This window comes from Gallinula chloropus (assembly GCF_964237585.1).
Source record: "Gallinula chloropus genome assembly, chromosome: 1".
NCBI lineage: Eukaryota > Metazoa > Chordata > Aves > Gruiformes > Rallidae > Gallinula > Gallinula chloropus.
Genome location: NC_140085.1, coordinates 81584427 through 81612290, shown reverse-complemented (window position 1 = coordinate 81612290; position 27864 = coordinate 81584427). Strand labels below are relative to the sequence as shown.

General features: G+C 47.9%; 1 protein-coding gene across 1 annotated transcript in view; it reads right to left on the bottom strand.

Annotated features, from left to right (window-relative positions):
* The window catches only part of CACNA2D4 (calcium voltage-gated channel auxiliary subunit alpha2delta 4), a gene marked incomplete at both ends in the record, with an annotated part of 131518 nt that extends 112742 nt beyond the window's left edge, over positions 1-18776 (bottom strand). The window contains 7 exons of the mRNA XM_084271393.1: positions 46-106; positions 1142-1273; positions 3603-3765; positions 5313-5372; positions 6873-6989; positions 13276-13357; positions 18688-18776. Coding sequence (XP_084127519.1) covers positions 46-106; positions 1142-1273; positions 3603-3765; positions 5313-5372; positions 6873-6989; positions 13276-13357; positions 18688-18776 — 704 coding nt within the window. The remainder of the gene's footprint in view (positions 1-45; positions 107-1141; positions 1274-3602; positions 3766-5312; positions 5373-6872; positions 6990-13275; positions 13358-18687) is intronic.
* Positions 18777-27864: the final 9088 nt, after the last annotated feature.

The window sequence follows — 27864 nt, the reverse complement described above, 5'->3', positions numbered from 1 at the left end:
AGACAACAGGGAGGTGCTTTGCCCAAGCTCCTCCAAAGCTCTTACCAACCACGATTCCTGCAGTCGAAGGAGATGACTCCGTTCTCATCTGGTAACCACTTTATTCCTAAAGGGAACAGCAAAAGGAGCGATCACCACAGACAGGCAGGCATCTGCTCCCCACTCCCCAGGCACCTCTAACTGCTTGCTGCTGAGACGTGGCCACTCTGCAGGGGCATGCAAGCCTGGCCAGCAACACCACCAGCTGTTCTGCAGAAACACAAGCAGGGCTGCATGGTCTGCAGCAGTTCTCAAAAAACTGTTTATTAAATTTCTATTAAAAAAGGTACCTAGGCATAGTCTGTTCAAATTTGGGGAGCAACTGCACTTACTTTAAACTTTCTGCCACTTTGATGTAGCTCTAAACAACATCTTGTTTCTCCCCAAGGTTGGCCGACAGCATAAAAAAGCAGCAGCAGTGACAGAGATGTGTCCCAGATTCTCTGCTGAAGGCTCAGTTCATAGCCATCTCTGCCTTCCCTTTCCCCAACACGTGACAGGCCACAGAACAAGCACACACTGCCATCTGATAGAGGGGCCATGAGGCCAAGCTACAGCTGTGGAGGGTCTCGTGGGTTCCTCCAAGCAAGCGGCCTCCCCCTTGCCCCATGACCTTACAAGCTGCTTGCAGCTGGCAAGTGGATAACAAGTCAGGCTGACCAGCTGAATCTGACACATGTGGCCTTAGAGGTGGAGCGAGACTGCGGCTGCTGCTAAAAACCACAGAGAGCACAGGGCAGGGAGCCCTCATGCAGCCCCTGCACCCTGCCTTAGAGATTTGCAGGTCTTGCCTTGGTGTCTTGTGCTTTTCAGAGGGCGGCCTGCCCGAGGCACACCCTTGCAAGCAGACACCTCTGGGGTCACAGGGGCAACACGGCGGGTCCAGGTGAGAAAAAAGGGGTTTGTGTTTGCTGTAGGCACCGTTCCTTCAACCTGAGCAGCAGCAGCTCATGCACTGAGCCTTTTTATTCGCTTCATCCTGCTTTTTTGTGGGCCATGCTCCCCCAAAGGTTCCCAGATTGGGCTCTTCCATGGCACAGGCCCTGTCCTTCAACACTATTGCTCTTTGCTTAGTGAGTGAAACTTATCTCTGCTCTTTTACCTGGGTAGAGCCTAAAGAATCCAGTGGAGCTGCCAAAGTACTGCCAGGTCAGTGTGGGATCCCTTTCAAAGTTGTCCACAAAAATAGGATTCAAGGCTTCTGACATATAAACACCATTCAGGATGTCAGGGTCTGTGGGGAAAAGAATAGAAAATTGGGAAAAATGTGCGAAAGAGATGAGAGGATACTTCTTCTACCACAGATGGAGGAGGGGGATGGGAACAAAGGCAACTCCAGGAGAAATACAGCCTTGCCTACAGGTGTTTTTCCTTGTGGTCTGCAAGAGCTGTGTCCCTCTATCCTGATGTCTTCCCCTCACAATGACACCTACTCCCTGGACAGCATCTTTCCAACAGGCATTGTGAAGGTAATTAGATATATCATCCAGGTAAGTTCTGGACAGCAGGTCACCACTGGCCACTGCAGGTCAACTCAACTTGATCCCACACTATTATCCCCGTTTCTTTTTCCAGCCTTGGAGCCCTCTTCAATCCAGACATAATGCCCAAGGGCAGATGAGAGACCATCCTGTGCTGAGTACAACCAGCACATCGTACAGGCAGGACTCAGATGCTGCCTAAGAGAGAAAGGGTGGCTGTTGTAAAGCACCTGAGTGGAAGAGTCTGTCTACAAAGAATGTGTAAATTTATGCTAGATGCAGCTACCTAAGACTGTGGAGCTGTAGAATTTACATGCTGTTTATCTCTCCCCACCCGCCCCCCTCTTTTTTTATTATTTTCCTCTTCACCTTCTCTTTCTTTCACAAAGCCTGAGCTGTCCTCCCTTGCCCCCACTCTCATCAGAATTAATAGGAAGCTGCAGACTTGCAAGAACTCGCAAGAGACACTATATATCTGGTGTCTGCTTTGACTCATTGCCTCAGGAGACCAAACTGAGCGGTAGCAATAGAAAAAAGGAGTTATAAGAAACTGGTCATTGTAGGATTAACTGTATTAATGCTGAAAGGGATGGGGCTTTGACTGACCACTTCCCATTTAGTCACTTCACTGAAGGTAGTTTTGTTCAAAATAGGGAGGAAATTGAACTGCGACCCCCGCCCCCAGCGATGGGGCCGCAGTAACTCATGCGGGAGGGCAGCCAGAACTGCGGTGCAGAGCCAGGCTTCCTGCTGTTGGCAAGAGAGAGAGAGAGAGAGTACCGCCAGGCACCGCTCCCAGGAGAAGCTTCAGGCATGGAAGCAGCCTTCCTCCTCCATCTCCTCCCTGCTCATCCTCCAGCCGTAGGCAGAGCAGCTGGACGGTTTGTGTCAGGCTGTACAGGCAAGAAGTCAGCTAGCTGGGCAGAGCCTCTCTGCTGTCTCTGACCGTGGCCATTTGGCCACCGCTTCCTATGTGCTGCTGCAGGCAGCATCCTACTACTTCACGTAGCTCTGCTACAGCTACTCGCAGCCAGCTCTGCTGGTGGCTCCACTGTGAGCCAGATTTTAGTGTCTGGGGCTGTCAGATCAGATGGAATTAATTTAAAATCATGGGAGAAATAGAACTCCCCCTATTGTCCCTCTAAATAGCATCGCATTTGTGAGCACAGCCACCAGCGCCTGCCCTGTCTGGTCCTGACGATTGTAAATGAGCTCTGTCTGTGAGAAAAGTCATGGTGCTTTTTTTTTTTCTTGCCAAAATGTTCACAAAGGAAGAGCTGATGGGGAGAGGCCCGCAAGGAGCCGGCTCAGGCAGCTTCAAAGGCTGACCAAGAGCAGCAGTAAACAGGACAATTGCAACTGGTGTCTCAGCCTCCAGATTTGGCAGTGTGATGACCAGCCCGGAGACGGATCCGTTTCTGGAGCACAGCTGGAGTGAACGTGCAGGGGAAGAGGACACAGGCCAGCCAGGCACAGATATGAACCTTTGTGTCTCCCTGGGCTCCTGAAGCTGCCCAAATGCCAAAGACTCATGGAGAACGGAAAATACCCCAGAACAGTCACATGCCCATAACAGTTATTAGTTACTCCCACTCCCCTACAGATATTCTCATTGGGAATGAAGTGTCCCCAGGAAGTGTTAGTGCCTCATAACACAAAGGCACTTGGGGGGTCTAAATTTTCAGCTGAAATCAATGAAATCCCTGACACCTAAAGACCTTGACAGCTCTGACCCTTTGTGCAGAGTAACAGTTGCCAATAAATTCACATCACAGGACAAGCACAGAGTGCTTGGTTTCACAGCATCTTTGGTTGGATAGATAAACCCTAGGAGACTATTCTGCCTGCCTGAGATGAAGAACTGTCCATCATTAGAGGTCTTGCAAAACCAGATTATACCTAAACCCTGTCACAGTGACAGACCACAGCACGGACATGACCGTGCCTTGGGACAGTAACTTTCCAGTCCTGATTTCTGTCAGTTACTTTTTCTATTCCCATCTAATCTTTCAGCATTATTACTGGTGGTTTCCACAGCAACCTACTAATAATGAGAAAGTAGAGGCCAGCAGAGGCCATCACCTTTGTTGTAGACATTGGTGGGGAGTTGAATATCACTGTATGTTGTGTTCACCAGCAGGTTATTGAAATGCTCATTTGGCTCCAAAATGAATTCGTCTCCAAGCTCCACATAATTGTCATTTTCATCCTTCTCATTAATCAGAAGAGAGTTGTAGTAATCAAACTGTTGAAGATGACAATGGAAAAGAAAAGAACAAGAAGAGAGGATAGGAGAATTACCAGTACTGCCTGAAAAAATAAACCCCCAAAAAATGCTCTTTAAAGCATTAGAAAAAAAGGACATCGTGAGAATTCAGGCTTCAAATAGGATCAAGATGAGCTGCAAACAAGTGCCATTACCAATTGAAAAGCATCAAGCTGCCCAAATGATGGTTTCTGCCCAGTTTCTTATTGCCAGGTGCCTACAAGACTGTAAGCATGGTCATAACCAGCAGAAGTGTCACCAGAGAGCAGAGGGATGTGGTGACAAATTCCCACTGTCCCTCAGAGATATTTGACTAGCCAGAAAGGTAGAGTGTCTCACTGGGTCCAGCTCTCAGGCTTGCTACAGGGTATGCTGATTCTGACCTTACTTGCCCTGTCTCTACATCTGTCATTTGCTGGAGTTAACTTCTGATGTATATCCACCCAGGATTATCCCCACACTCTGTCACTCCAAGCAGAAAGTGCTAATCAAGAGCCAAGGATGTGCTCAAGGACAACACAGTTTCCTCCCTATGAAGGCCACTGGGGATTTAGCATGTACAGTCACTTTTGTATCTTCAGGACACTCTCCAGCCTTGGATAACATGTTCTTGGCGGCTTTATCAGAGGGCAGAGGTTATTTAAGGATTTATGTTTGAGCACTAACAGTACTTGGGTGGTGTGAACTATGTGTGCAAATGCAGGGTCACATACCTCCACTCATCTGTGACCCTTAGTATGAGCACAGCTGACCCAACTAGCATGACCATAATGCAATTCTTAAATAGGTAGGTGAGGTGAAATTGGTAGATAGCTTGATTTCAAGAAGCATTTTCATTCCCACCCTTTCCCAGCAGAGAGGTGTGCTTTTAGGGGTAGGTTGTACTTCTGCCAAGCACTCTGTGCTTGTCCTGTGGACAGAGAGCTTCCTTCATCAGAGTTTTCACTCCAGTTCCTTTCAACAGCAGTATTCCCACAGCTTGGCTACAGTTTTTCACAGAAAGCCAATTATCTAAATTACTTGGACAGCACCAAGCTTTCACCTAACAGGGAGTCCTGACAAGTGGGTGTCTGCAGGGTAGAGAAAAGATGATTGGGAGCCGTTAAGAGAGGGGGTGAGAAACTCAGCTCATTGAGATTAACAGTTTGCTGTGGGTATTTGTAACAGCATCCTCATTGCTCATACACACTCAATTTTTAGCTCATTTTCCAGTCAAGTAACCCACCAAGCACCAGATAATTTGAACTAACAGCAGCACTGGTGTAATGCCAACAACATCATGCAAAATGATGTTCTCCCAAATCTTTCCCTTCTTGGAACCAGAGGGACCTCTTAGGTGTTACTAGGTTTGAGATCTGCCACGGGAATCACTTACACCAGTTTCTAGACAAACCAAGTGTCCTGAAGACAAGGAGAGTCCTAACCTGCCTAGGAACCCGAGGTGGCTGGGTGCTCCTCAGCCTTCCTTTTGCTTAGTCTCTCTGAGGATGGGTGTCATATTTTGTCACTGATAGGCATAAACTTACCTCCAGGGAAGAGTTGTACTCATGATTCAGATCTGCATCTTCTGCTGCTTCCACCAACCTCTAATGCAAGTACACAGAAAGAAAGATGAGAGGCTGCTGCAGAACGCTCTCCAGAAGCTCTTCCAGCTATATCAGCCATTCACACAGTTAGTGAAGATCCATGACTGCCTCCTTCACTACAACTCAAAGTCATGGGGCTATAAACTTCCCTCTTTCCCTCCTTTTCTGCTGACCTGCTATTATTTGCTGCAATTTGACAGCTTGAAAGGTGTCTTTGGACCTGTTTATTGCTGAGTATATTCACACCTACTTACTCCAGAGTTCCTACCAAACCCCTGAGCAATCTTAGGCATCACAGGACATATATAAAGAGAAGCATGTCCATTTAGAGAAACAACAGCCAGAGACTTAATTTCATTTTCCGTGAACCTTTCCAAAAAGCAATGGGAAAGGCATTTCAGACCCAGCCTGATGTCAGTATCTCATCAAAAGAAAAGGCCTGGTGGGAGTCTCAGTCTGGTATTGTTACTGAGACAAAGACCACGACTCGATTTTATAAAGGGTTCAGCGATGCTGTGGCTCTTACCATTTATGGAAGGCATTAGAATCAGCTGGTATTCTCTGATATGATGCTCCAGGGCACTAATTCTCAGTTGGTACGGGCTGGGAAGGAATCCAGCTAAACACATACATGTTTTCAGAGTTGCACAATCAGCAACAGTCTCAGCAAAACTACATTTTACTCCTTCACAAAGGATAAGGCAATCCAAACACTGGAAAAGTCTGGCTATGAATTCAGTATTATGGGCCAAAGCTTGGGGTCTAAACAGGCCCATATTTCACTTTGAGATTCAAATTATGTGTTTCTGGATGACTTTTCCACATTAGATGCCTTAAACAGTCAAGGCTCTGTGACTACAGAAATCTGCTTTTCGTAGTGGGGAAATATAAGGGAATATGATAGATCTTTAGATGCAAGGGGGTGGGGGGTGGGGGGACACGGACATAATGATTACATGCTCTGATCTCCTGCATAGCAACAGCTAAAGATTTCTTGTCACCTCTTCCACACTTCTCCATGCATGCAGCTGGAAATCCAAGCACCTTCCTTGCAGCTTGTGTTCAGGGGCTGCAGGAAATTTCCCTTGAGCCACACACAGAGCTAAACCAAGCCATTAGTCCTCAATGGCCACAGTGCTTTATGCACGGATGAAATTTATTTTCACTCATGACAGGGTTCCCCCTCCCTTTAAGCAGCTTTTTTTTTCCTAAAAGAGTGCTCATTCCCTCATATTTATTCCTAGACTTTGTTTTTATCTTTATTTCCTACTTTGGGCTGAGGGAGAAGCCAGCATTCCCTTGTCTGAACGCCCACATCCTCCCACCAGTGTCTACTTAAAGCTCAGAGTGAGCAGCCAGCTGCTCCAGCAGGCATTTGGTTGGGCAAGGAAGTCCTCATGAAACCTCTGCACCCACACACTCCTGGTACAGGCAGGAGGCCTGCATCTACTGGTCTGGGGCTGACAGGAGAGGATGTTCTTCCTTCCTTCATCGTCATACCTGAACGGCTTTGACCTTCCTGCGGAGCATGCTTTCCATCTGCTCAGAGAACTTCTTCACCAGCTCCAACCCATCCACCTCTTTGATCTTCAGAGTTGGCTCCACATCTTTGTACTTCTATCCAAGGGAAAGCAGAAAGTCCCATTGAGCAGGAGGCTCAGGAGGAGAGGGGGCGAATCATTATTGTAAGGAAGGTGTTGTCTTTGGTGGTGAAAGATGTGTTGAAAGAACTGGTCTGGTTTACCACCTTCTCCCATTTTTGCCTTTCCTCCTTTTTTACCCCATAATTCGGGTGTGTGCAGACCACTGTCCTTAACACAAAGCATTTTGACTAAGTAAAAGCAACTCATTCAATTGTGAGCTGTTGAAAACAGGAATGTACCTGGAACTGTTGGTATCTACAAGTAAGAGACAGAAGCCAAACCCTGACTTTTAAAAACCTAAAATACTCATTGTGCTTAATATGCTGTAATAGCATTATATGCATCCCATACCTGAAATATACTTAAGGCAGAGGGAAGTGCAAGGGGCTGGAGCTGCTTGTTGTCATTGTATCACCCCCTACATGCTCTAGAGCACTAACAGGGGAGAAGCCATCCTAGCACATGCCTGGCGCCCCCACAATGCCATCGTACCTGTAAGGGTGGCTTGTCAGATCTGCAGTAAGAGTCTGCACAGTAATTAGGTGAGAGATTGCCAAGGAAAGGGCAACCAGACAGTTATGATGCTACTATCTATGGATAGAGTGGCTCCAAACAATGTCTATCAATACGGTGATAGGCGCTTTATATATATATATATATAAATATGCACACATTATATAAATATAAATTATATATATGTACACACAAGCATATTTTAGGTCAAAAGCAGCACTGAGGCAATTCCCAGAAACTAGGAATTACGAGCATGCACTGCCTCCACCGAGGGAAATGCTGTATTGAGGAGAGTCTGGATCTGACAGCTTTAGCAACAGCCAGTTTCTTCTGACCATATTTCATATAATCTAAGCAGTAAAAAACACAGAGCACTCCCAAACTGGCTAACCACGATCTGCCTCCCTAAATCTGCCCTTCTGAGGCTGGATACAATGGTCTCTCTTACTCCTTTTCAAAAAACCCCAAAGCAAAGAGAGATAGGCAGACAGAAAGACTGAAAAACCCTACAAAGGGACACAATACGATTAACCTATTTCAGGAAAGGCAGAGCCTTATCTCCCAGCAGTGTGCAAGCACAAAGGCAACAGATTGAATTTCTCTGGCTCCTCACCATCCTTTCTCTCTGCAGCGTATATACGCATCTCCTCCACCTTCATGTTGTATTAGCACCAGTCCCGGCCAGGGCCAGACTTCTTGCTGCAGAAACGGGGGGGCAAAAAGGGTAAGGGGAGGGCAGGGGCTTTAGTGGTACTTTAGTAGCACTTTTGAATTGGAAGAAAGTTGCGGAGGGGGGGACTTTGCATGTCTTTAGGGTGAGCAAGCAGAGCTCCTTTTGTTCAAGCAGCTCACTGACCGCCGGGGAGGGCAGCTGGGCTCCGGCGGAGCAAGAGATGTCCTGAGGATGGGGCAGGCTGCGGAGGTCAGACAGAAATAGCAGCAGCATCCAGCCCGCAGCAGGCATGGCGGGGCGGCTGCTGCTCTGTCTGGCGTGATTAACGGCAAGGGTTTTACTGGATTAAACCGCCAGGCCTTGCGTCCCCTCCGCTGGGTACGGGGCGGGGGGGCGGCGAGGAGGAGGTCGGGTTGAGCAGGAAGGTTCGCATAGCCCTGCTGCCAAAAGAGGGATGCGCAACAACCAACCCCCCCTCCTTTCCCTCCCCCCCCGCCCTCCCCCCGAGGTCCCTGGCTGCTGACAAGACCGCAGAACGCATCCTGGCTGGTGCCGGCTCCCTTTAGCTCCATGTCATGGTTTGTCGAGAGGGAAGCGATCTCTGCCGCGTTAGGCTTTAATCTGGCTCCCCTCGGGGGGAGGAGGGTAATCTCTCCTGGGAAAGATGGGGGGGTGGGGAGCGGGAAGGGAGGGGGTGTGTGGGTACCACACCAGCGCAGGCGAGCGCGCACTCCACAGCCTGACCTGCCATCAGCTACCTTGGGTCATACCTTGAATTAAAAGAAGAACAAGGCTCAATTACTTTCAACGTGCTTTTGACACATCGACAAGTGGAAGTTAATAGGGTAAAAGTAATAATAAGCAATCTGCTAACACTGCCTGCACCTCTCAGTGCTGGAAACTAGCCAGAGCTGGGAAGACAAAAAAAACCCCACCCAAAAAGCTTTCTTCAGAGTTTGGCTTGGCTGTGAGGAATACACCAGATTTGAGCTCAGATCCCTTTGGAAATTTTTTCCCCTACAAGTGATCCATTTTGTATCTGTATTCCTGCTGCTAAAAACCTCCTGCTATTGGTGAGTTAATCACTGACAGAGTTCCTAAAGGCAAGAGTAGTGCCTGGGATTTCAATAGTTACCAGACACCGTGGCTGAAAGTACTCAGCAAACATCAATGAGGGTGCAAAATTAACCAGCACAAACCTCAGTTTTGGGTTCAGGTTACTGTATCGTTGTAACTTACAAAATAGGAATCAGCTGTAGGCTTGGGAACTGGCTGAAAGGATCCAGCACTGAAAAGGGGCCAAAACTAACTCTGATCTAACAGATCAGATCTTTTTATATTCATTTAGTACTTAGCATTCCCTTAAACAGCAGGAGCAGTTCATTAAGATGCTCCTTCTGCAGCGATGGGGGTGGTGTTATAAAAGTGGAAGATCCAGGATTCAGTATCCTAAGTTTTATCTGTGAACAGAGATATGTCACCAAATATACTTTCTCGTTCCCACCTTCATGAGATTTAGCCCATTGAAGTACACAGTGTTGCATTACTCACTGCTAGTGAAACTATATTAAGAGTGTGAAAGACATTCCTTTCATCTTCACCCAGGAAAATGTCTTGACTGAACTTCTTTAATTCGCCCGTTTTCACATGTAATTATCTGTAGCACTTTCCAGCTGTCACGGAGCTGGAGCCAAGCCCTCCTGTCCTTCCTCACCCCTACGCACCAGGGGAGGCAGTTGCCACCTCAGCTTCAGAAGGAAGCAGGACCTAATTCTCAGAGTGGCTTTAATGCAAGCTAAGGTTTGGGTCTACTGCAGCTGATAGTGTTTTTGTCACTCAGAGGCAAGGTCTGAGAAGCCCAGAACCACCGTGCTGTCCTGCTGGGATGCCTGCCATCAGCGGCCTCGCTGCCTGTCCAACTCCCACAGCAAGACCGTGGCAAACAAACCGAACAAGCCACAGGAGCAAATTTCCTGTTTCTTGGGTCTGGGAGATGCTGCTGTCACCCTCCCCCCTGTTCAGCCTTTCACATTGTCTCTTTGTTCCAGCTGTATGGCCCTCAGCTTTCCTAGACCCCTGACAGCATTTTAATACAAATCCACCATTTCTGACCCAGGCAAGTGCTCAAGCTTATTTTACCACTGCTGCATAATGGGCAGGAGAATACAAAGAATGCTTCAGTCAAACCAAAACCTCTCCAGCTTTATCTACTTCTGTGATGTTTATTTTGATTTCTTGATTGCTTGGGACAGAGAGCAGCCTAGGGTCTCTCTCAAAGCTCTACAATCCAGGGTGACAACCTGCCCTTGTAGATTCAAGGGATGTTTACTCCCAGGTTTCTGAGAGTGGTCAAGCCAGTAAAAAAAGTGTTTGTGTTTCCAAGATATTAGTGCTCTCCTGGGGAGAAAAACAAAACAAAGTAAAACCCCAAAGAGATCCAAACAAGCTTAAAGCCACAAGGAAGTTTATGCTAAATATTAGAGAAGGTTCACATGCAAGACACAATAACTGAAAAATTATGGCTCTCAAAACAACAAGCAGCCAGTTATTTCAAGCCCATTAGTGACAAGGGAGTCATGGAGTCAAATTTGAAAGGTACTGTTATCTTTCAGTTTATATTTCGTCAAGGGCAAAACACCCTCCATCTTAAACAAGCACCAAAGAAAGAATTGTCTGGTCCTCTACACAGTGCTCCCCATCCCTCTGCTGGTCTGTGGACACTCATGCACACAGAGAATTATTTCGTGGGGGGGGAAGGCAAATTCTGCTCCTCAGGCCTGACTTGGCCACAGTCTGGGCTTAGGGAGTCCAGCACAGCGAGTTACACAAAGCCACTCTGGGGTCTGCCAAGATGCATCTCACAGGGCATCAAAAGCATTGCCTATAGCGAGTGATCTGTCTGCATCCTCCTGAAGCTGTCCTGCTGCAGGGCTCTGAGGCTGTCTGAGACACTGCGGGACCAACCTTCCAGGACAGTCCCTGCTGTGAGATGTTGGTTTGTGAGGAGGTGTCCAACCCAGTGCCTGGTAAAGGAATTGAAGCTGAGAGGACTGAAGCAGGTGCAGTGTGGCAGGCGAGTGGGATTATTTTATAAGGAGGAAAATACAGCTCTGCCTTGACTGCCATTGACATGAATGCTAGGTTGGATTTGGTTATTCAGCCTTCCCTCCCCACCTCCCCTCACAAATTAGTTTTCTTTGCTTCTAGTGAATTACACTAAAAGCTGATAGAGTTGTGAGTCTTGTTTCAAGATTTGGTTGCCATGACTGTCACCTTTATTTATCATATAAGCCCTATCCCAAAGGGACCAAGATCCCAAGAGTGAAAGCAGACAGTGTAGACACAGGGGTGTGAAATTACCTGGTACAACACCTCCAGAGGGCCAGCACAGCTGTCTTGGAACCCACCTCAGTGCCACACCTACCACCCATGGACTGTTAACTTTTTGCAATGCTGGTATTTCCACGCTAAGCCCTGTTCTGCCTAGGCACAATGACTTTTGTGTACCCCCTTATGCTGTTAGTCAAAGTAGCCACAGAAGCCACAAATCAAATTGGCTGTAAGCTTTAAGAAGACACAATTGCTACAGATTCCTTCACTCAATAAGGTGACACCTTTAGCATTTTCCAGAAAAAACTGGTGTCTGCAGACTTCCTGTTGGACAACAAATAGCTGCACAGCCTCAGACTGACATCCAAGTATCAACTAGCCCCTTTTGGTATTTCCTGCTCGCTGGAGCATCAACACCCACCAGAGATACTGCAGCAATTCACCTTTCCTCTGGCACTACCCCTTGGGAGCCACATAGAAGAATAGGCAGCGCAAAAAGCATCATCAAAACTGCTAAAAGCCAAACTTTTGCCAGCATTGATATCACACTACACCTGCCTCGTGATTAAGACTTGAAATACCTATACCAGCACTGACACAGTTCTTTATTGCATGGTGGTACATTCCTCCTAAGAAGAGCTGATGGTCAGTATAGACCTTTGTGATGGATGCTCAAGGCCTTTCTTGGACAAGCCTAGAAAAGGTGATGCTGCAGGAGATGCTCCCTTCCTCCAGACAGAAAGAAGCACTGTGGGGGCAGGGAAAGTGAGGGTAAGAAAAGTCACATCATATCACGAACCCTTTTTGCACTGGTATGTGGTTGTTATTACTGTCAGAAGACAGAAATCAGACACCTAAAGGCCAATGTATGGATTGTGTTGAAGAACAGAATCAGAGAAAGCAAAGGAACCATATAGCCACAGGAGGTAGAGAGAGGACTGCATCCCTTCAGAGGTACTCAGCAGCCACCGGGCCCCTGTCCTGAGCAGTGCTTGGGAGGTGCTGATCCATATGGCCCTGCTACCACAGCACACCATCCAGGGCCTGAAGGAAGAGCAGCCCTTCATCACAACTTCAGAAATCAAAGGTAACAGGGAACTTCTCTACAGCTGCAAGAGGGAATTACTTAAAGCCCTTGGAGCTTTTAATGCTGGCAGAACAGAGCCACACCAGTTGTTCAGTGACCAAGCTGGGCATGCCAGGCAGGGGAGGGAGGCAGAGCTCTGTGCCTCTAAAGATGATGGTTTACAAAGGAGCACTTGCCTCAGAGACCCTGTGCAAAGCAGGCTTTTAAAGGCACATTTCAAAGAACTGATGAGTGACTGGAGTGAGACAGATGAGGAGGAAGAAATAAAGAGTTCTGGCAGGAGAGGACAATGGGGCGATGATGAACAGGTGATGGGAGTGATGAGCACCGGGAGAAGGACTGATACACACTTAGGAAGGGAGGATTGAAGTGTCAGTATGGAAGGGCATGAAGTGATCAGAGGGGAAGACTGAAGAGTACTGTTAAAGTATTTTTTTTAAAAAATGGGCCCATTTAGGTGACTTCTGGTTGTGGCTAATGAGAGCAGGAAAGGCATTAGATGGATCCCCCTCTCCATGGAGAATAGTCACAAACCATGAAACGGCGTGGGTTTGAGAGTTAGCTGGAAACCTGTGCGATTTGTTCTCTTCCAACCCAGAGGAAAACCTTTGGGGGAGATGATGCGAAGCGGAGGAAGCACTCAGAGCTTTTGCCTACCTTCTGCAACAGGAGAGAGCCCGAATATTTAGTAACGATGGAGTACAGCTCCCCACCAAAAGCATCTGCCCAAGACTTCACCCTAAAAAGAGTGGGGGAAAAAAAATCAGTGTTAATAATGTAAAGTCATCAGAACTGCTTACTGCTTTAGACACATAAAAACTCCATCTTCCTGAGTGCAGTGCATTTCCTTCACCCATATTTCTCTGAGCCACTAGTGACAATGACAGTGCTTCCTCCTCAGACTCTCTCCTTTCTCCAGACAAGCAGTAAAGCAGAAGGCAAGTGCTGCTCTTGGACATGATGCCCAGGACATCAGTCAGCAAGGAGAAACTCTGAGTTCTGCTGGTCTTGGTCATTATATTTTGACTCAGAATAGAATTTATCTTGCCTAACTTTAGAGGTGCAGAAGTTGTACACTTGGTCTTAGACGTCATCTGGTTTCCTCTGTTGCTAGCAAAGTGAAATAAACACCTCTGCAGACACCTATTTGTCTTCACTGATTGCAGACAGAGCCTGGGGTGAAGGGCTAGACACCTAATGTCAAGTCTTCTGAAGATAAATAAGCGTCAGACCTGGAAGATGTTGTCAAGATTCACCCCTTGGATTTGGTTCCCAGAGCTGCATGGGAGAGAGACTAACAAGCCAGAAGAATTCAATGCTCTCAGTGGAGATACTACAGCTTGATAATGCCAGACTGGATTATGCACCTCATCATTGTAAAACACTACTTGCATTTGTGCCATCCTGTAAATAACTTGATGATAGCAATACCACATGGAGAACATAAGGATGTTGAAGAGCAGCCTGAACACTGAGCCATCTAAATCAAAATAGATGGCTCTCGTAATTGACAGAGCACTTCATCAGAAATCTGTTACATGATTCACATTAGGCAGTTCCACCTACATGCAGTTCCTTCAACAAGGATCCACTTAGGAGAGATTTATTTAATGGAATAAATGGCCTTCTCCACTTACCAGAACACACTACTTATTTGTGGGGTGCAGAGTCTTACCTATGGCTTCCAATGGATTTCTTCCACTGCTAAACAGACTTTAACCTCAGGACCTGATTTCCCACTGCATCACACCACTTTCTTGGCAGAATAACACACCAACATAGAGATGAGCTCTGGAGAAAAGCCAGCTCAGCAATGGTGGAATAATCACAACAGCTAAGTTTAGCCTAGGAAAGCCTAAACAGGCTCCCCTCTTGCAAATGGAGACAGATCAGCAGCTACAGGGGATGATTTGGAGCATACATAAAGGCTTCTAGTCGGAACTGCACCTCTTTCCACTGCCTATAAAAGGAGCACAATGAGAGTGGGTGCCCTTTTTAATGGCTCCTTAATTGGCAATGATCAATTTGTAACCACTGAGTGTGATCCAGCACCAGCTGAAGTCAATAAGAACAAGGCTGCTGCTTTTCTATTTTTTTCCCTCCACCCCTTCCAGACATTGTGTTCTCTATCTTATTTTGACAGCCAGAGCTTTTATCTCTTCATTTCATTCTTAGGGGAAAAAAAGAATATGGTATTTGCTAGGAGGCCAAAATTTATTGCCCCCTATCAAATTTATGCTAGAATAAAAGAGAAAATCAGAGACAGGGACCCCATTGGATGCAGTTGCAGTGACCAATGCATTCCCTGAGGTATGAAGATCTCTGAACCAGCATTCAACTTGGTGCCCATCTGCTGCTGCTGGTTTGATACCTTTTCTGTATGAGATGTTCTCTGCTGTTATTAATTAATATTCTCCAGTCTCTTCACCTTTTAGTGTGGAAAGAGAGGACCTGAACATGAAGTTTGTGATAGTAATTTTAGCAGGGATGTTTATTTTTACCTCCCTGAAAAAAAAAAAAAAAAAAGGAAAAGGGTAAGAAATATAAGTGCATGTATTCCTAGTCTTTCTGGTTTGTGTTGTCTGTGGCCACATGTGTGCTTCTATTCCTTCCATCCCTCATCACTTTTCAACCCATCAGAGCCAAAGAGTCTGTTATATTAATTTCTGACCAATGGGTGCAGTTCTTTCAGTGGAAAGATGCTGTTATTCAGGTGGAAGGTCCACAATATGAGCTGAGCAATAATCAGTCAGTCGAGAAGCCAGCCACAGACACTGTTTCACAGGAGACCTAACCCTGCTGCTGGTGGAACTGCCCATTTACGGAGTCTTTGAGCCCACCATGACTTGGGATTCTCTGCTTTCATAAAAACAGGAAAAGGGAAGGGGGTTTTTTTAGCCTTTGGGGATGTGGCAAAAGAAGCCTAAAAGCATGAAGCTTGAAACTTCCCACAACAGCAGACCTCAAGGATAAAATAGTTGGGGTTTGTGTAATTTCACGATTTCTATGTGGGTGCCCTCATTGTCGGACGCTCAGCCAGGGAGGGCTCTGCCAGCCCACCTGAGGCAGCAGCCCCACAGCAACTTCTTAGCCGCCACTCCGACTTGGGGATGATATTTCTGCTGATCTCAAAGCAGGTCTGTGAGGCATCCTGCTGCAAAACCCCCTCGCCTTGGGAGAGACAAAGGACGTGGGGAGGATGAGGAAAGGAGGAAGAAGGTGTAAAGGTGGAGGGTTAGCAGAGAGAAGGCCAGGAAGGGGCAGCTTTGAAGGGGTGGCTGGAAAGTTAGGGGGCACAGAGGAATGAGAGAACACAAAGGTCCTGAAGCCCTGTGCGACAGGGCTGAAGAAGAGGTAATTAAAAATATATGGTGGCATTTCATGGAAGTTGAAAAGGAGGCAAGTGCAGAGGTAGAAATACGCTGGCATTTACATATTTAAAAAACAATTATTTGCCCGGGAAAGGAGTGACTTTACTGGGAAATTAAGGGCAGCCTCCTGAATTTAAATAGGGTTCTTTATTTTCTTTCATAAACAAGTAAGAGAAAAAGGTCAATCTAAAATTCATCAGGTTGCAGAGAAATTTCATTTAAGGCTGCTGGCTGTGCAAACTCAGGAGCAGATACATAGAGGGCCAGCCCAAAGAGGCCATACAAGGTTGATCTTCACCTCTCCCACCAACATTGCCTGACATTTCTGGAACCCCAAATCCTCACCATCCTCACAGCTGCAAGCACTTCTGCCCATTTTTATGAGCAGAGTGGCGTCCAGCAGGAAAGAGGAGGTAGTTTCTGTGCTGACCCTGTAACCCAGAAGCATTGCTAGGGATTGACTGAGCATATTTTTACACCACCTGGGCTGAAGCTGCGTGAGCTTTGTGAAGATGCAAATACATTGGTGATGGACTGACCGTGGTGCTGCAAAGCCAGGCACGGCTTGGGGAGCAGCGCAGGACGACTGCGCCTTTTGTCACTTCACTGTGACTGAACCCAGCCAGTGTTTAAAAGCCTCTGGGCTTGTGTCCCCAAAATGTCCTTGTGTAATCTATGGAGATGGTCCATTTTCTGCTGATTTACTCCTTTTGGTCCTCTGGCCAATGTGTTCTTCTACTGAAATTTCATTCAAAAAGGGCAACTTTTCTGCTTTAGTTGGATTCGTGAGTGGATTTGAAACACCTGGGATTAACTCAGCTGTGGGTCTGGCATCAGTAACAGGGGAGAAAAGCTCTTTTCCTATTGTTTATTCCTTATTCTTATACATGAGTGAGTTCCAAATTGCGCAAAGTGACGTAACCCTTCTCTCAGTAGTAAAGAGCTATCACATTATAACCAAACACATCAGAAAAGGATTTGGTCAGAGATTGCCTGCTTGTAATCCCTACACTTGTATTCAGTGGTGAAAACACCAGAAAGGACCGGCTGTCTTCTTAATGCCACAGATTTTGAGGTAATTACTTGAAAGTAATTACCCCGGGCACAGAAAGTTGATTTTTATTTTATGCATTTTGAAATTATCAGAGGCTGAATTTTTTCTCTAAAACCTCAGTGCCCTTTTTGCGAAGCCCAAGACTTGATAGTTCAGCCAAGAATAAAGTCGGTGGCAAAGCCTCTGAGACCTGGCTGGGCGGACTCAGCGCAATGCTTGGTAATCCCGCGGGCCGTGTCGGTGAGCACATCCGCAAGGGTCTTACTGACACTTTTTGCATACAAAACATTTTCTTAATCTCAGGACAGGGCTGGAGCTGAGGTTTGTTGGTTTAGTGGCCATATCTCCTCCTGAAACTCGATGGCAGTGTTGTCTCCCTTTCCAGACCAACCTGCTGTCCCAAGCTCCAGAGAAGCTGCCCCACAACAACTTTTACCAACTGCGGTGCCGACATTTTTAATCCTTAAAGGATTTAACTTGCCTAAATCAGCTTAACAAGGTGAGGTTTTCATAAACTGGGTTTGCTGAGGGCTGTTACCCTCCTGGTGGGGTGCCAAAGTGGGCTGCTCTGCTGGCGGGGCCCTTTCCAGCAGCAACCATGTGGGAGGAACCCCTTGTACATACCGGAACGCATGCGGGTGTTGGTGCCCTGCAAATCCACATCTAAAGAGGTGAATCAAATTTCCCTGCTTGTGCACTAGCACTCAGGCCGAAATGTGGTGCATGCACATAAAAAATGGCTGTTCATAACTTATCTCTCAGCTGAGCTTTTCATTTGTACCCTCCAGAGCTTTGGGAAGGGCTGGTATAGCCCTTGCAGTAAGGTGGAGCAGGAGCAAACAGGGAAAGGTGCTGTAGCCTCTTTCTTCTCTTGAGCCTCCCCTGACTTACATCCCCTGACATCCCCACACAAGAGTAAACAACCCAAGCTGCTTACGTGCGCACAAGGGCTTTTTTTAGCCATCAGATCCCAGTGCAAGGGACCAGAACTTCGAAGCCACAAACGTTGCACTACACAATCTGGATCTCATGTGTGACGAGACGCGTCCTCCCTGAAACACACCACGTGCGTGCCTCCCACAGCCCGATCCTGACTGGTGCTGTGTCCCCCCAGGCTGTCCCTGGCAGGCTGCAAACTGGCAGTGGCTGCTGGAATCGCTCCGCTAAACGGGGAAGGTGCTAAACTGCTGCTGCTGCTGTCTGCCCCCGTGGCTGAACCTCCACAAGATTCGCAAGCAACTCAGGTTTTACAAATGCATCTTTAAACTGGTTTTGCCTTCTGCAGCCCAGTGCATTAAGCAGTGCATTAATGGATGTCAAAGTGCTTAACTAGAGTGGATGAATATCATTGCCCTGCCTGACGAACAGGGAAAACGAGGCATTGCATCTGCGCTAGACCTGGGAACTGAATTTGCAGCTCTTGGCCCCATGCTCTCTCCCAGGAGCTGTTACCACCACCATAAAGAAATGCTCCCCCCTCCACTCCGCCACACCCTTGAAGTGATGTACTTGGCTGGAGGAGCCTGCACCCAAAGCGCCTGCCACTGCTGGGGGGCACTCCCACCCACCTGCCTGTGCCCGTGGCATCACCCGCTCCACACCAGAAACACCCCACGCCAGAGAGAGAGAGAGGGAAACACTCACGTCTCCAGTGGGATCTTTGTCTGGGCCCTGGCAGAAGGCAGGAAGCAGAAGAGCCAGAGCATCACCCATGGGATGGCCCAGGATCCCATCCTCCACGCGACAACCATCAGCAAGGGGATCGGCTGGTGGGATGCAGGGGCTCCCCGCCCTTCCAGCTGCCCCGAGGGGGGTCCCAGGTGGCCTCCGCCATGCTTCTGAGCCAGGTGCTCTGCTGCTGTGGGGCTGAGCCCCGGGGTGACCCCGGCTGTGCCCACCCCAGGCACGTTGTTCTTGATGCTGGGCGCCGTCAGGGGTCTCCAGCACAGAGCAGGAGGTCAAAAACTAGCTGGGGACCCTCGTTGGCAGGCACCCACGGCTGCGGTGCATCTCCATGCCCTGAGGAGCGGCCGTGCTGGGAGGCAGCTCTGCACTGGGAGATGCAGCAGCTACGTAATCCCCCCACCAGCCCCTTAATCCCCTCACCGAGCAGCAGCAGCCGCAGATTTAGGGAAGTGGAGTGGGATAAAATCACTCGGGATTACTCTGATTCCTGAAGACGGGTCTTGGCTTCTCCAGCAAGAGGTCAAGCCATGCCTGCTTTAAAAGGGTGGTATCCACACCCCCAAAACCACCCACGACCTTTGATACCTGTCTTTCAGGCCTCCCCAGCACAATCTCTTCCCTGCTGGGGACCCAGGTTTGGAAGCAAGAGAGTGGGGCATATGCTGGGTTCCTGTAGGCACCAGCGGGTTCGTGCCTGCTGCCACTTAGTGCTGAGGTTTGCACAGGGCCTGTGAGGCTGGGCAGCATCCAGCACAAATCCTGCCTGGGTGCTCATCCGCCAAGCCGTATCTGGGGCCCTCACACAAGCGAGAGGAAGGAAAATGGGCAACAGGGAGCAAAACCAGCATGAGAAAAAGAGGATTCTGCCAGTTAACTGATTGGCTCCTAATGCGAGTGATTATTTATTAATAGTCGGACGTCTCAGATGGGGCAACGTTCAGTTGAAATCGCCGTCCCCTCATCTGTGTCTGGGGACCAATGAATCAAAGGAGCCCAATGGCTGAACTTGATGAATAGCAGCAAGAAGCCAACTGCACACTCGGCTGAGGGGCACGCTGTGTAAGCTCATTATTGCCACGAGAAGCATGAATTATAAATAATTATAGATATGGCAGTGGGAAGATTATAAATGACTAGAACGACTTGAACAGCTTGACTCTATGGCTATGGATTAACCCATTTATTTATTATTAGAGTATCTTCTGATCGTCTCTCGCACCTTTACAAATGGCTTATTTAATCTAAAATGCAAAGCCTTGATGGATTGTTGGGTTTCTTGTAAGGACATGGAGGGGAAAACTGGCTGTCAAAATGCTGAAGTAAAACTAAGGTACGTTTTATAAATGTGCTGCTGGCTGCAGCGTTGGTGCCACACGTTAAATAAGGATAGTAGCAGTGGCAGGGGCATTACAGATGGGGGATAAAACCAGGAAAAGTGGAATAGATGTTAAATTGTATGATGAAGAGGCTGAAAGCCTGGGGTGAGCAATTAAGTAATTACAGGAGTAAGTCACCTCAGGATAGGATGGTTTCATCATTTATTACAATCTTTACCCCAGACTGAGTATCTTTTTTTAAAAGTTACAGTCTCAGAGGTTATGGGCCTGAAGGGCAAAAATTTCCAGACGGTTTTCTTATGTCTGTACAAAGGGTTACATGGGAGGGCTGAAATGCTCCTTTCTGACCTTAGCATCTACAAAAAATCATTTTTACACACAAACACTGCAGAGGGAGACCCTCTGAGGTGCCACATGGCTGCACAGTGAATGCCGTTGTCAGCGCGTGAAGGTGACAGGCAGAGCAGGTCTGGATCTTACCGATACACCTCTCAGATGGCAAAAATGCTCTTGCACTGCGGGCTCTTGCCCTGACAAGGGGTACAGATGGCCCCAGATGGCCCCAGGGGAAAATGCAGGTGAGGATGGTACAGAGGAACAGTCTTCCTCCCAGAAACACCCAATGCAGACACAGGCGTGTGTGTGTGCACCCATGAGAATGGAATGAACTGATTGTCCTTCTCCTGGGTCTGGCCTCATGCTGCTGGGGCTGGGGACCACGAGGCTGGGCTTCTGCAGCCTCTCCCTTCCCCTGCAGCCTGCAGAGAGGGCTGGGAAGACTGGCCATCAAGGTCTCATTTCTCTGTGTTTACCAGGATTAAAAATGAGGGGTAGTGTCCAACATGGCAAGCTTCCTGTCTGGGTGTCTTAGGGAAGAGATGATAAAAATCCCTGTTCTGCAAACAAACCGAAATAAGATCTGAGGGCAGAAGAATCAACATTTTAGCTAACATTTTCTCTCCACTTTGCAAGGAGCCACAAGCAAATCGTTATGGTGAGTGATTTTTGCAGGATCTCTTCACTAACCCTTCCAGCCACTGTGTGCTTTTTGCAGCTGGGACCCAGTTTAATCCTGCCGGGCTCTGGTGAGAGCCCTTGTCTGGGTGTGTTTGGACAAGCCTGAAACACTGATAGGAAGGGCAATGTGACACAGCAACATGCTGAACTGGGAGATCCAAATCCCTTTATTTGGACTGATCTCATTTACTGGATATATTTCACTTAACCCCTTAATGATCTAAAGTTGAGCAGGAGTGGGGTTGGGAGATGAAATGAAAGTAGCAAGGAAAAAATGAAAAACCCCAGGTAACTGGAGGGCCCTTAATGGGATTAGCGTGCATCCAGTTAGTTCTGCAGAGCTCAGTGAGCACAGTTGGAGCCCAGAGAGGACATAAACAACAGCAGGCTCCGACTGAAAATCAAGATGAATCCCATGAAAAAGAAGGAAAGCAGACACATCCCAAGGAGTGGAAACTGAAGGCTGCAAGAGACATGGGGTGAGCGAGCACAGCAAATGAGAGCTAAATTTGCAAAGCTGTGGGGCGATAAAAAAATGCCAGCGGGATTTTGTGCTGTATTCACAGGCAGGGGGAAGATTTACCAGCTCTATTAATTCCTGGCTTGACTAGAACCTGAGTTCAGTTCAGGTTATCTTGTTATGAGAAGATACGGGCAAATGTCAAGACCAGCCAAAGAACAAATGTAATCATGGCATCAGTGTAAGCATGAGCAGGGTTTACTAAAGACAGTAGAAATCCTCATTTGTTTAATGCATTCAGGTGGCGACCCTGACCTGGAAATGCCCCAGCAGACTAACATGGAGTCTTACAGTGGGATAAACATGGGAACAGGGCAAAATGAAGATAGGGGACCTCTGCACTGAGCATCAGAGAAAGCTGAATAGAAAGATGTGCCGGACACGGCACAACCCCTCGAGGCAACCTCTCTCCATGCAGGACTGGTCACTATGGCTTGTTCTGTGGAATCATAGAATCACAGAATGTGTAAGGTTGGAAGGGACCTTTAGAGGTCATCTAGTCCAACCTCCCTGCAGTGAGCAGGGACTCCTGTAACTAGATCAGGTTGTTCAGAGCCCCATCAAACCCGACCTTGAATATCTCTAGGCATGGGACCTCCAGAACCTCTCTGGGTAACCTGTTCCAGTGATCTACCACCCCCATACTAAAGAACTTTGCAGCACCCAAGTGTCTCTGTCAGAAGGTCAGCTGGAACAGTGAATATGGCAACAACCTTGGACACAACAAAGAGAAGAGTGTGTGGCTTCATGGAGATGAAGAGCAGATGGGATGGTGCCTCAGCCGCCTCAGGCTCATTGTGATGCTGCTCCTGTTGCCAGGAGGTTTATTGGGCTGGAGCTGATCTCCAGAGACACTGCTTCCCAGTGGCACCCATGGTTCTGATCTCCCAGTTGGGCCACGTAGTGAGGCACAGGGGCTTCCTCCTCTTTTCTGGGTGCTCTGGAGCAGTGCCTCAGGCCCATGTGGAGTGAGCATCGGGGTCCTTTTTGACACTGTAGATCTAAGGACTGGGGCAGAAGTTGCAGGAGATCAACACTGACTTGTTTTTCATTCTGGAGACGCTGTTATCCTCCTGTGTGTCTGCCACCACCACATACCTTACAGCAAGCCTTTGCTCCATCATAATCCTGAACTTAAAACATCTGGGACATAATCACTTAATAAGAATAATTTGCTTTGATTTTGAATAGCTTAACACAAGGCATGATGGGAATAAACTGTGCAGTCTTGTTCACAGCAGATGCATTTATTTTAGATCTAAATCTTGTGCCTCTCATTATCTCTTGGCAGGACTCCTTACATAAGTATCCAGGTACAAAAGCTCCTTTCCACCCTGGTCAAACATTCTGCTTGTGAAACTGCTCTCTCAATGGTGTTTGAGTTTGTGTTCTACTCAGGAGACTGGAGGACGATGTCTCTGGCCTGCCAGAATGGGTTTGGCCATTCCTCGAGGTGGTTTGGAAAGCAGTCATGCAGTGTTTTGCCAACACTAGAGAATCCGATCTCCTTGTCCCTGCAGCTGCCAGGAGGAGGGGACCCTTGCCAGAGGCAGCAATGGAAAAGCACTTTTAGTCGTGGTTTTACTGGCTGGTCATGCAAATCTGTTCCGATCAGGTTTCACTGCCATGGAGACTTAGTGCTCACAAGCTGAGCGTCCAGAGGTGCGGATTTAGTAGCTGAGCTGTGAAGAGAGCTGCAGGTCTGCTTCTGCATGAGAGCTGGTGCTGTGGGCAGGCCCTGGAGCTGAGGAGGTGTCCCTGCAGCTAAGCCCTGCCCTCCTTCCCATTTTGGTTGCATCGGGACCTGTGCAGTCTCAGCTGAGCTCTGTGAAGCTGCAATGCAGCAGGGAGATGCTGGTGGATCTTGTTTGGCCTAGGATGTGGTTGATTGTGTACTGGGAATATACTGGGAACACAGGAAGCTTTTGGCTTAGGGAGACCTGAAAGATGGGCAGCTTGGATGGGCGCAGTCTCTCTTGAGTGTCCCTTGGTCACTGCAGCCATTGTGGGAAAATGATAGCTCCCCTGCTCCCTGGTGCATTTTGGGTCGAATCAGCCGCTTTTAGTACCTCATCTGGGTGTAGGGGAAATGCTTGATGCAACCTGAAGCTCTGTGTGGAAGGGTCCTTCTCCTGGCTGCTGAGAGCCAGGAGACCCTCACAAGCAGACCCTGACATGGCTTTGTAGAGGCAAAAGCCTGTTTGCCATGGGAATGCAGCTAGTGCCCGGGTACCTGACACCTCACCGGGGTCTGCAGGACGGTCACACCCCTCGCGTAACACAGGGTGAATACCCAGGTGTGCCGGTGGGCGTGCAGGCAGGTGTCGTGCCATGGACTTCCTTCATTGCAGGCTGCCTCACAGGCATCATCAGATGTCAGCATTAGGACGCGGACCAAACATGTTCTTCTAGGTCCCATATTCAACCGGGGTGCTCTGTAAATATCTGCCCACAGACCCATCAATCTGCAAGCCTTATTCTCTCCCCGTTGTTTATAGGAGCAGCCGCAGAGGTGTCGTTAATTAATGCCTTTGGCTGGTTACTTTGTCTTTTTTCCTTTTAACTTTTTTCCATGGCTCCAGTCTAAATTTAGACATTTTTAAATAACCCAAAACGAAACAAGGATTTTTTTTCCTTGGGGGTTTTTGGGTTTTTTTTCTGGTTTTTTTTTTTTGGGGGGGGGGGGGGTGTTTTACTGTTGCCTACAGCATTTTAAACCCTCCTCAGACACAGCATTATGAGCACCAGAAAATTCTGGGCATGGAGGGAGACACCAAGGGAGAGCAGAATGTAAAGGAAAGAAGGAGCATTGAAACATCTTCCTACCATCTCTGAAGTCAAGGCAAGAAAAAAAAAAGAGAGAGTAAATAAAAGGGGAAAGGAAAAATGAAAGCAGGTGCTGAGTCTGGTGAGAACTGTGAGCAGACTGACCCTTTCCTGGGTGCTGTCACAAAAGCACTGAGAGTGAAAGTCAACTTTATCCTTATCTCTCCACTGCCAAAGGGTTAAACTTAATCTTTTCCATTTCAAGTCCGCATGACCTGAAGGAACTTGATTAGGAGGACGGGGAAACCCCATTTAAAAAGAGATTAAAGCCTTTTGTGATAAAGTGGCTACACTAGAACAGTTTTTTCCAGGGAGAAGGCTTTACATCGTGGGGAGCCCCAGAAATTGTGGCGCCTCGAGTGACTAAATGGATGATGCCACTTACTCTGCTAATCTCCACGGCTGTAAAGACACTTGACTCACCGCGCGTTTCGCAGCATCATTTACGTTGCCAAATCCTTCGCATTAAATGCATGATGCAATGACCCTGTTCGCAGAACACGCTACAAATACCTCCTTCTCCCTACTCAGTGTGTTATTAGGGATTCGGGATTTTGCAGGGCTATCAGGACAGAGGTATTTGGGCCAAATTAGGGCTGCTCCAGCCTGGCTGGGTGAGCAGGAAGGAGGGTCCCTCCTCCTGTGTGTTATCCCGTTGGGGTCAGCTGATGTGAGGAGTGCAGAGATCGGTCGCTTGCCTTCGTGGTCTGACGTTATGGCCTCACCTATCTGTGGAAATCCTGATGAGGATTTATTAGGTAATGGCTGTAGGGCGCTTCGGGGGGCTCTCTAACGGTGAAGGGAGACTGTGTAGCCTTCTGCACCAGGGACCATCTTCTCGCTCGGCAAGTGATCTCTGGAGGCAAAGCAGCAAATCACTCTGCTGCCTTCCCCTCCCCTAATTTATTTGGAACACACTGTCAGTGGTCCAGGCGTTGGACTGAGCCCACAGGATGGTTTTATCTGTTGCCTGGCAGTAGGAGTGGGCGAGGGAGCTGGCTGCAGCACTCTGCAGAGTTCGCTGTAGTGATCCGGGCATTAAACATCTGCCTGTCAGGAAAAATGGCATCAATACGGATGATCTGACGATCCCCAGCATAGCATCTGTGGGCCACGGGCTCTGTGACTGTGGGTTTGCACAATACATACAGCAGTCATGCCTGATCCCTGGGGACGCTGCTGCATCCTACCGAGGTGTAAATAAAGGCCAATGTCTAGGCAGAAAGGCTTGTTTTCTAGCTTTTTTTTTTTAACCTCCTAAAGGTTTTCCATTAATTTTATTTGTTTTGCTGCAAGTGTTGAGTGTCCAGCCAAGAAGTATTGTAGAAATGCATATTGGAATCGCTGGAAATTCAGGACTCAATTAAAGAATCTTAAAAGGTTGATTATTTTGTTTTTTCCTGCCTTTTGATTTCACAGAAGGGAGCAGCTTTGCCAAAATTCTAGGTTACAAATTATAACATTTCATACTTTTCTCCTGTGAAAACAGGACTGGTTTGCGTTTTTTTTTCCCACAAAAATCAGAGGCGATTGGTTTCAGTGTGATTAAAGATACAAGCTGGGCTTTGGATACATTTCACCACACATTGATGTAGGTGTAGATAAAAACAGTCCATTCTTTCATGAATATTAATGAAAACATGTTTTGTGATTTTGGGCAACCATCAATTGTTATTAAAAATACCCTGACAGTCTTGAAGAAGAGAAAAGGGTGGGGGAAGGGTCCACCAAAGCTTTCCACATCGGATTATCACCATTTTGCAGCAGCTTTCATTCTGCCCCTCAACTACCCTGCGGTGAGCATGCAAGGTGTTTCCCCGACCTACGGCTGCTCAGCAGGCTGGTGGGGAATGGCTTTCAGCCCACCCTAGCGCGGCAGCGCCGGCGCTGTCTCCTTTTAACCTCTGGTTACAATTCCAGTCATTTCCCGTCACCCTAAATTGCCTCCGAGTCCGTAATTAGCTCAGTCACCTGCCAACTTCCATCACACACGCTCGTTCTTCCTCCCTTCACCATCTGACAGCGTCTCGCTCGGTGAGCGCCTTTCAGAGAGATGTTTTTCCCCCTCCACCCCATGGGGTTTTTGTGCTCTGAGCCTGCCCGGAAAGGATGAAGATACAAATCATGTCATACCCAGAAGGATCATTAAACGCCGCCTTTGATTTCCTTCAAGGAGCACAAATTAGCTGAGGAAGCAAACCAGCCCGCTTCTTGCTAGCAGCTTTTGTTGATGTTTTAACCCCCATCAGCATGGGATGAGGGAGCTGGGAGCCCCCCGCTGTGGGTGAGGTCTCTCCAGGTTGCAGCCATCTCCTCCCGATGCGGGTGCTGGCCAAGGAGAATGCCATTCCCCCCGGGAATTGCATCAAGGATCGAGGCGCATATGTTAGCAGAGCAAATCATGGCTCTCTTACCGCTGGAAGGTGTAACAGGGTGCAAAATGTGTGTCTGAAAAAAATCAGTTTCCAGCCGCCTCACCAATTCTGCTTCCTCCTGCTGCTGTCAGCCTCTGGGCAGCACATGGGACAGCCAGTAGAGAGATCACAGAACGTTAGGAGTTGGAAGGGACCTTTAAAGATTATCTAGTCCAACCCCCCCTGCCAGAGCAGGATCACCTACACTAAATCACACAGGAATGCATCCATGTGGGTTTTGAATGTCTCCAGAGAAGGAGACTCCACAGCCTCTCTGGGCAGCCTGTGCCAGTGCTCTGCCATCCTCACAGTGAAAAAGTTCACCCTTATATTCACATGGAACTTCCTATGCTCCAGCTTGCACCCGTTGCCCCTTGTGCTATCACTGGCCATCACTGAGAAGAGCCCAGCTACATTCTCCTGACTCTCACCCTTTACATGTTGATAAACATTAATAAGGTCACCCCTCAGTCTCCTCCAAGCTAAAGAGACCCAGCTCCCTCAGCCTCTCCTGATAAGGAAGATGTTCCACTCCCTTAATCACCTTGGTGGCCCTGCGCTGGACTCTTTCAAGGAGTTCCATGTCCTTCTTGAACTGAGGGGCCTGGAATTGGATCCAATATTCCAGGTGCAGTCTCACCAGAGATAGAGGGGGAGAAGGGCCTCTCTTGACCTACTAACCACCCCCCTTCTAATACATCCCAGGATGCCACTGGCCTTCTTGGCCACAAGGGCATCATGGTCATCCTGCTGTCCACCAGGACCCCTGGTATCCAGGGACAGCTCCGCAAACCATTCGCTTGGGTCAAGGACAGAGCAGTCTGCAGCACCCTGGATATAAAAGCAGCAATTGCATTCACTGTCCATGACAAAACGTGGAATTTAGGACTAAAAGAGCTATAGATAAATAAATAATGCATGCATATGTTGCAAATAAAAAAAAAAAAGAGAAAATTTGAATTCCAAGTCGCAATGTCTGTCTAAAATCATCTGCTGTCTGCTGAGGAAGCCCTCCAACTGC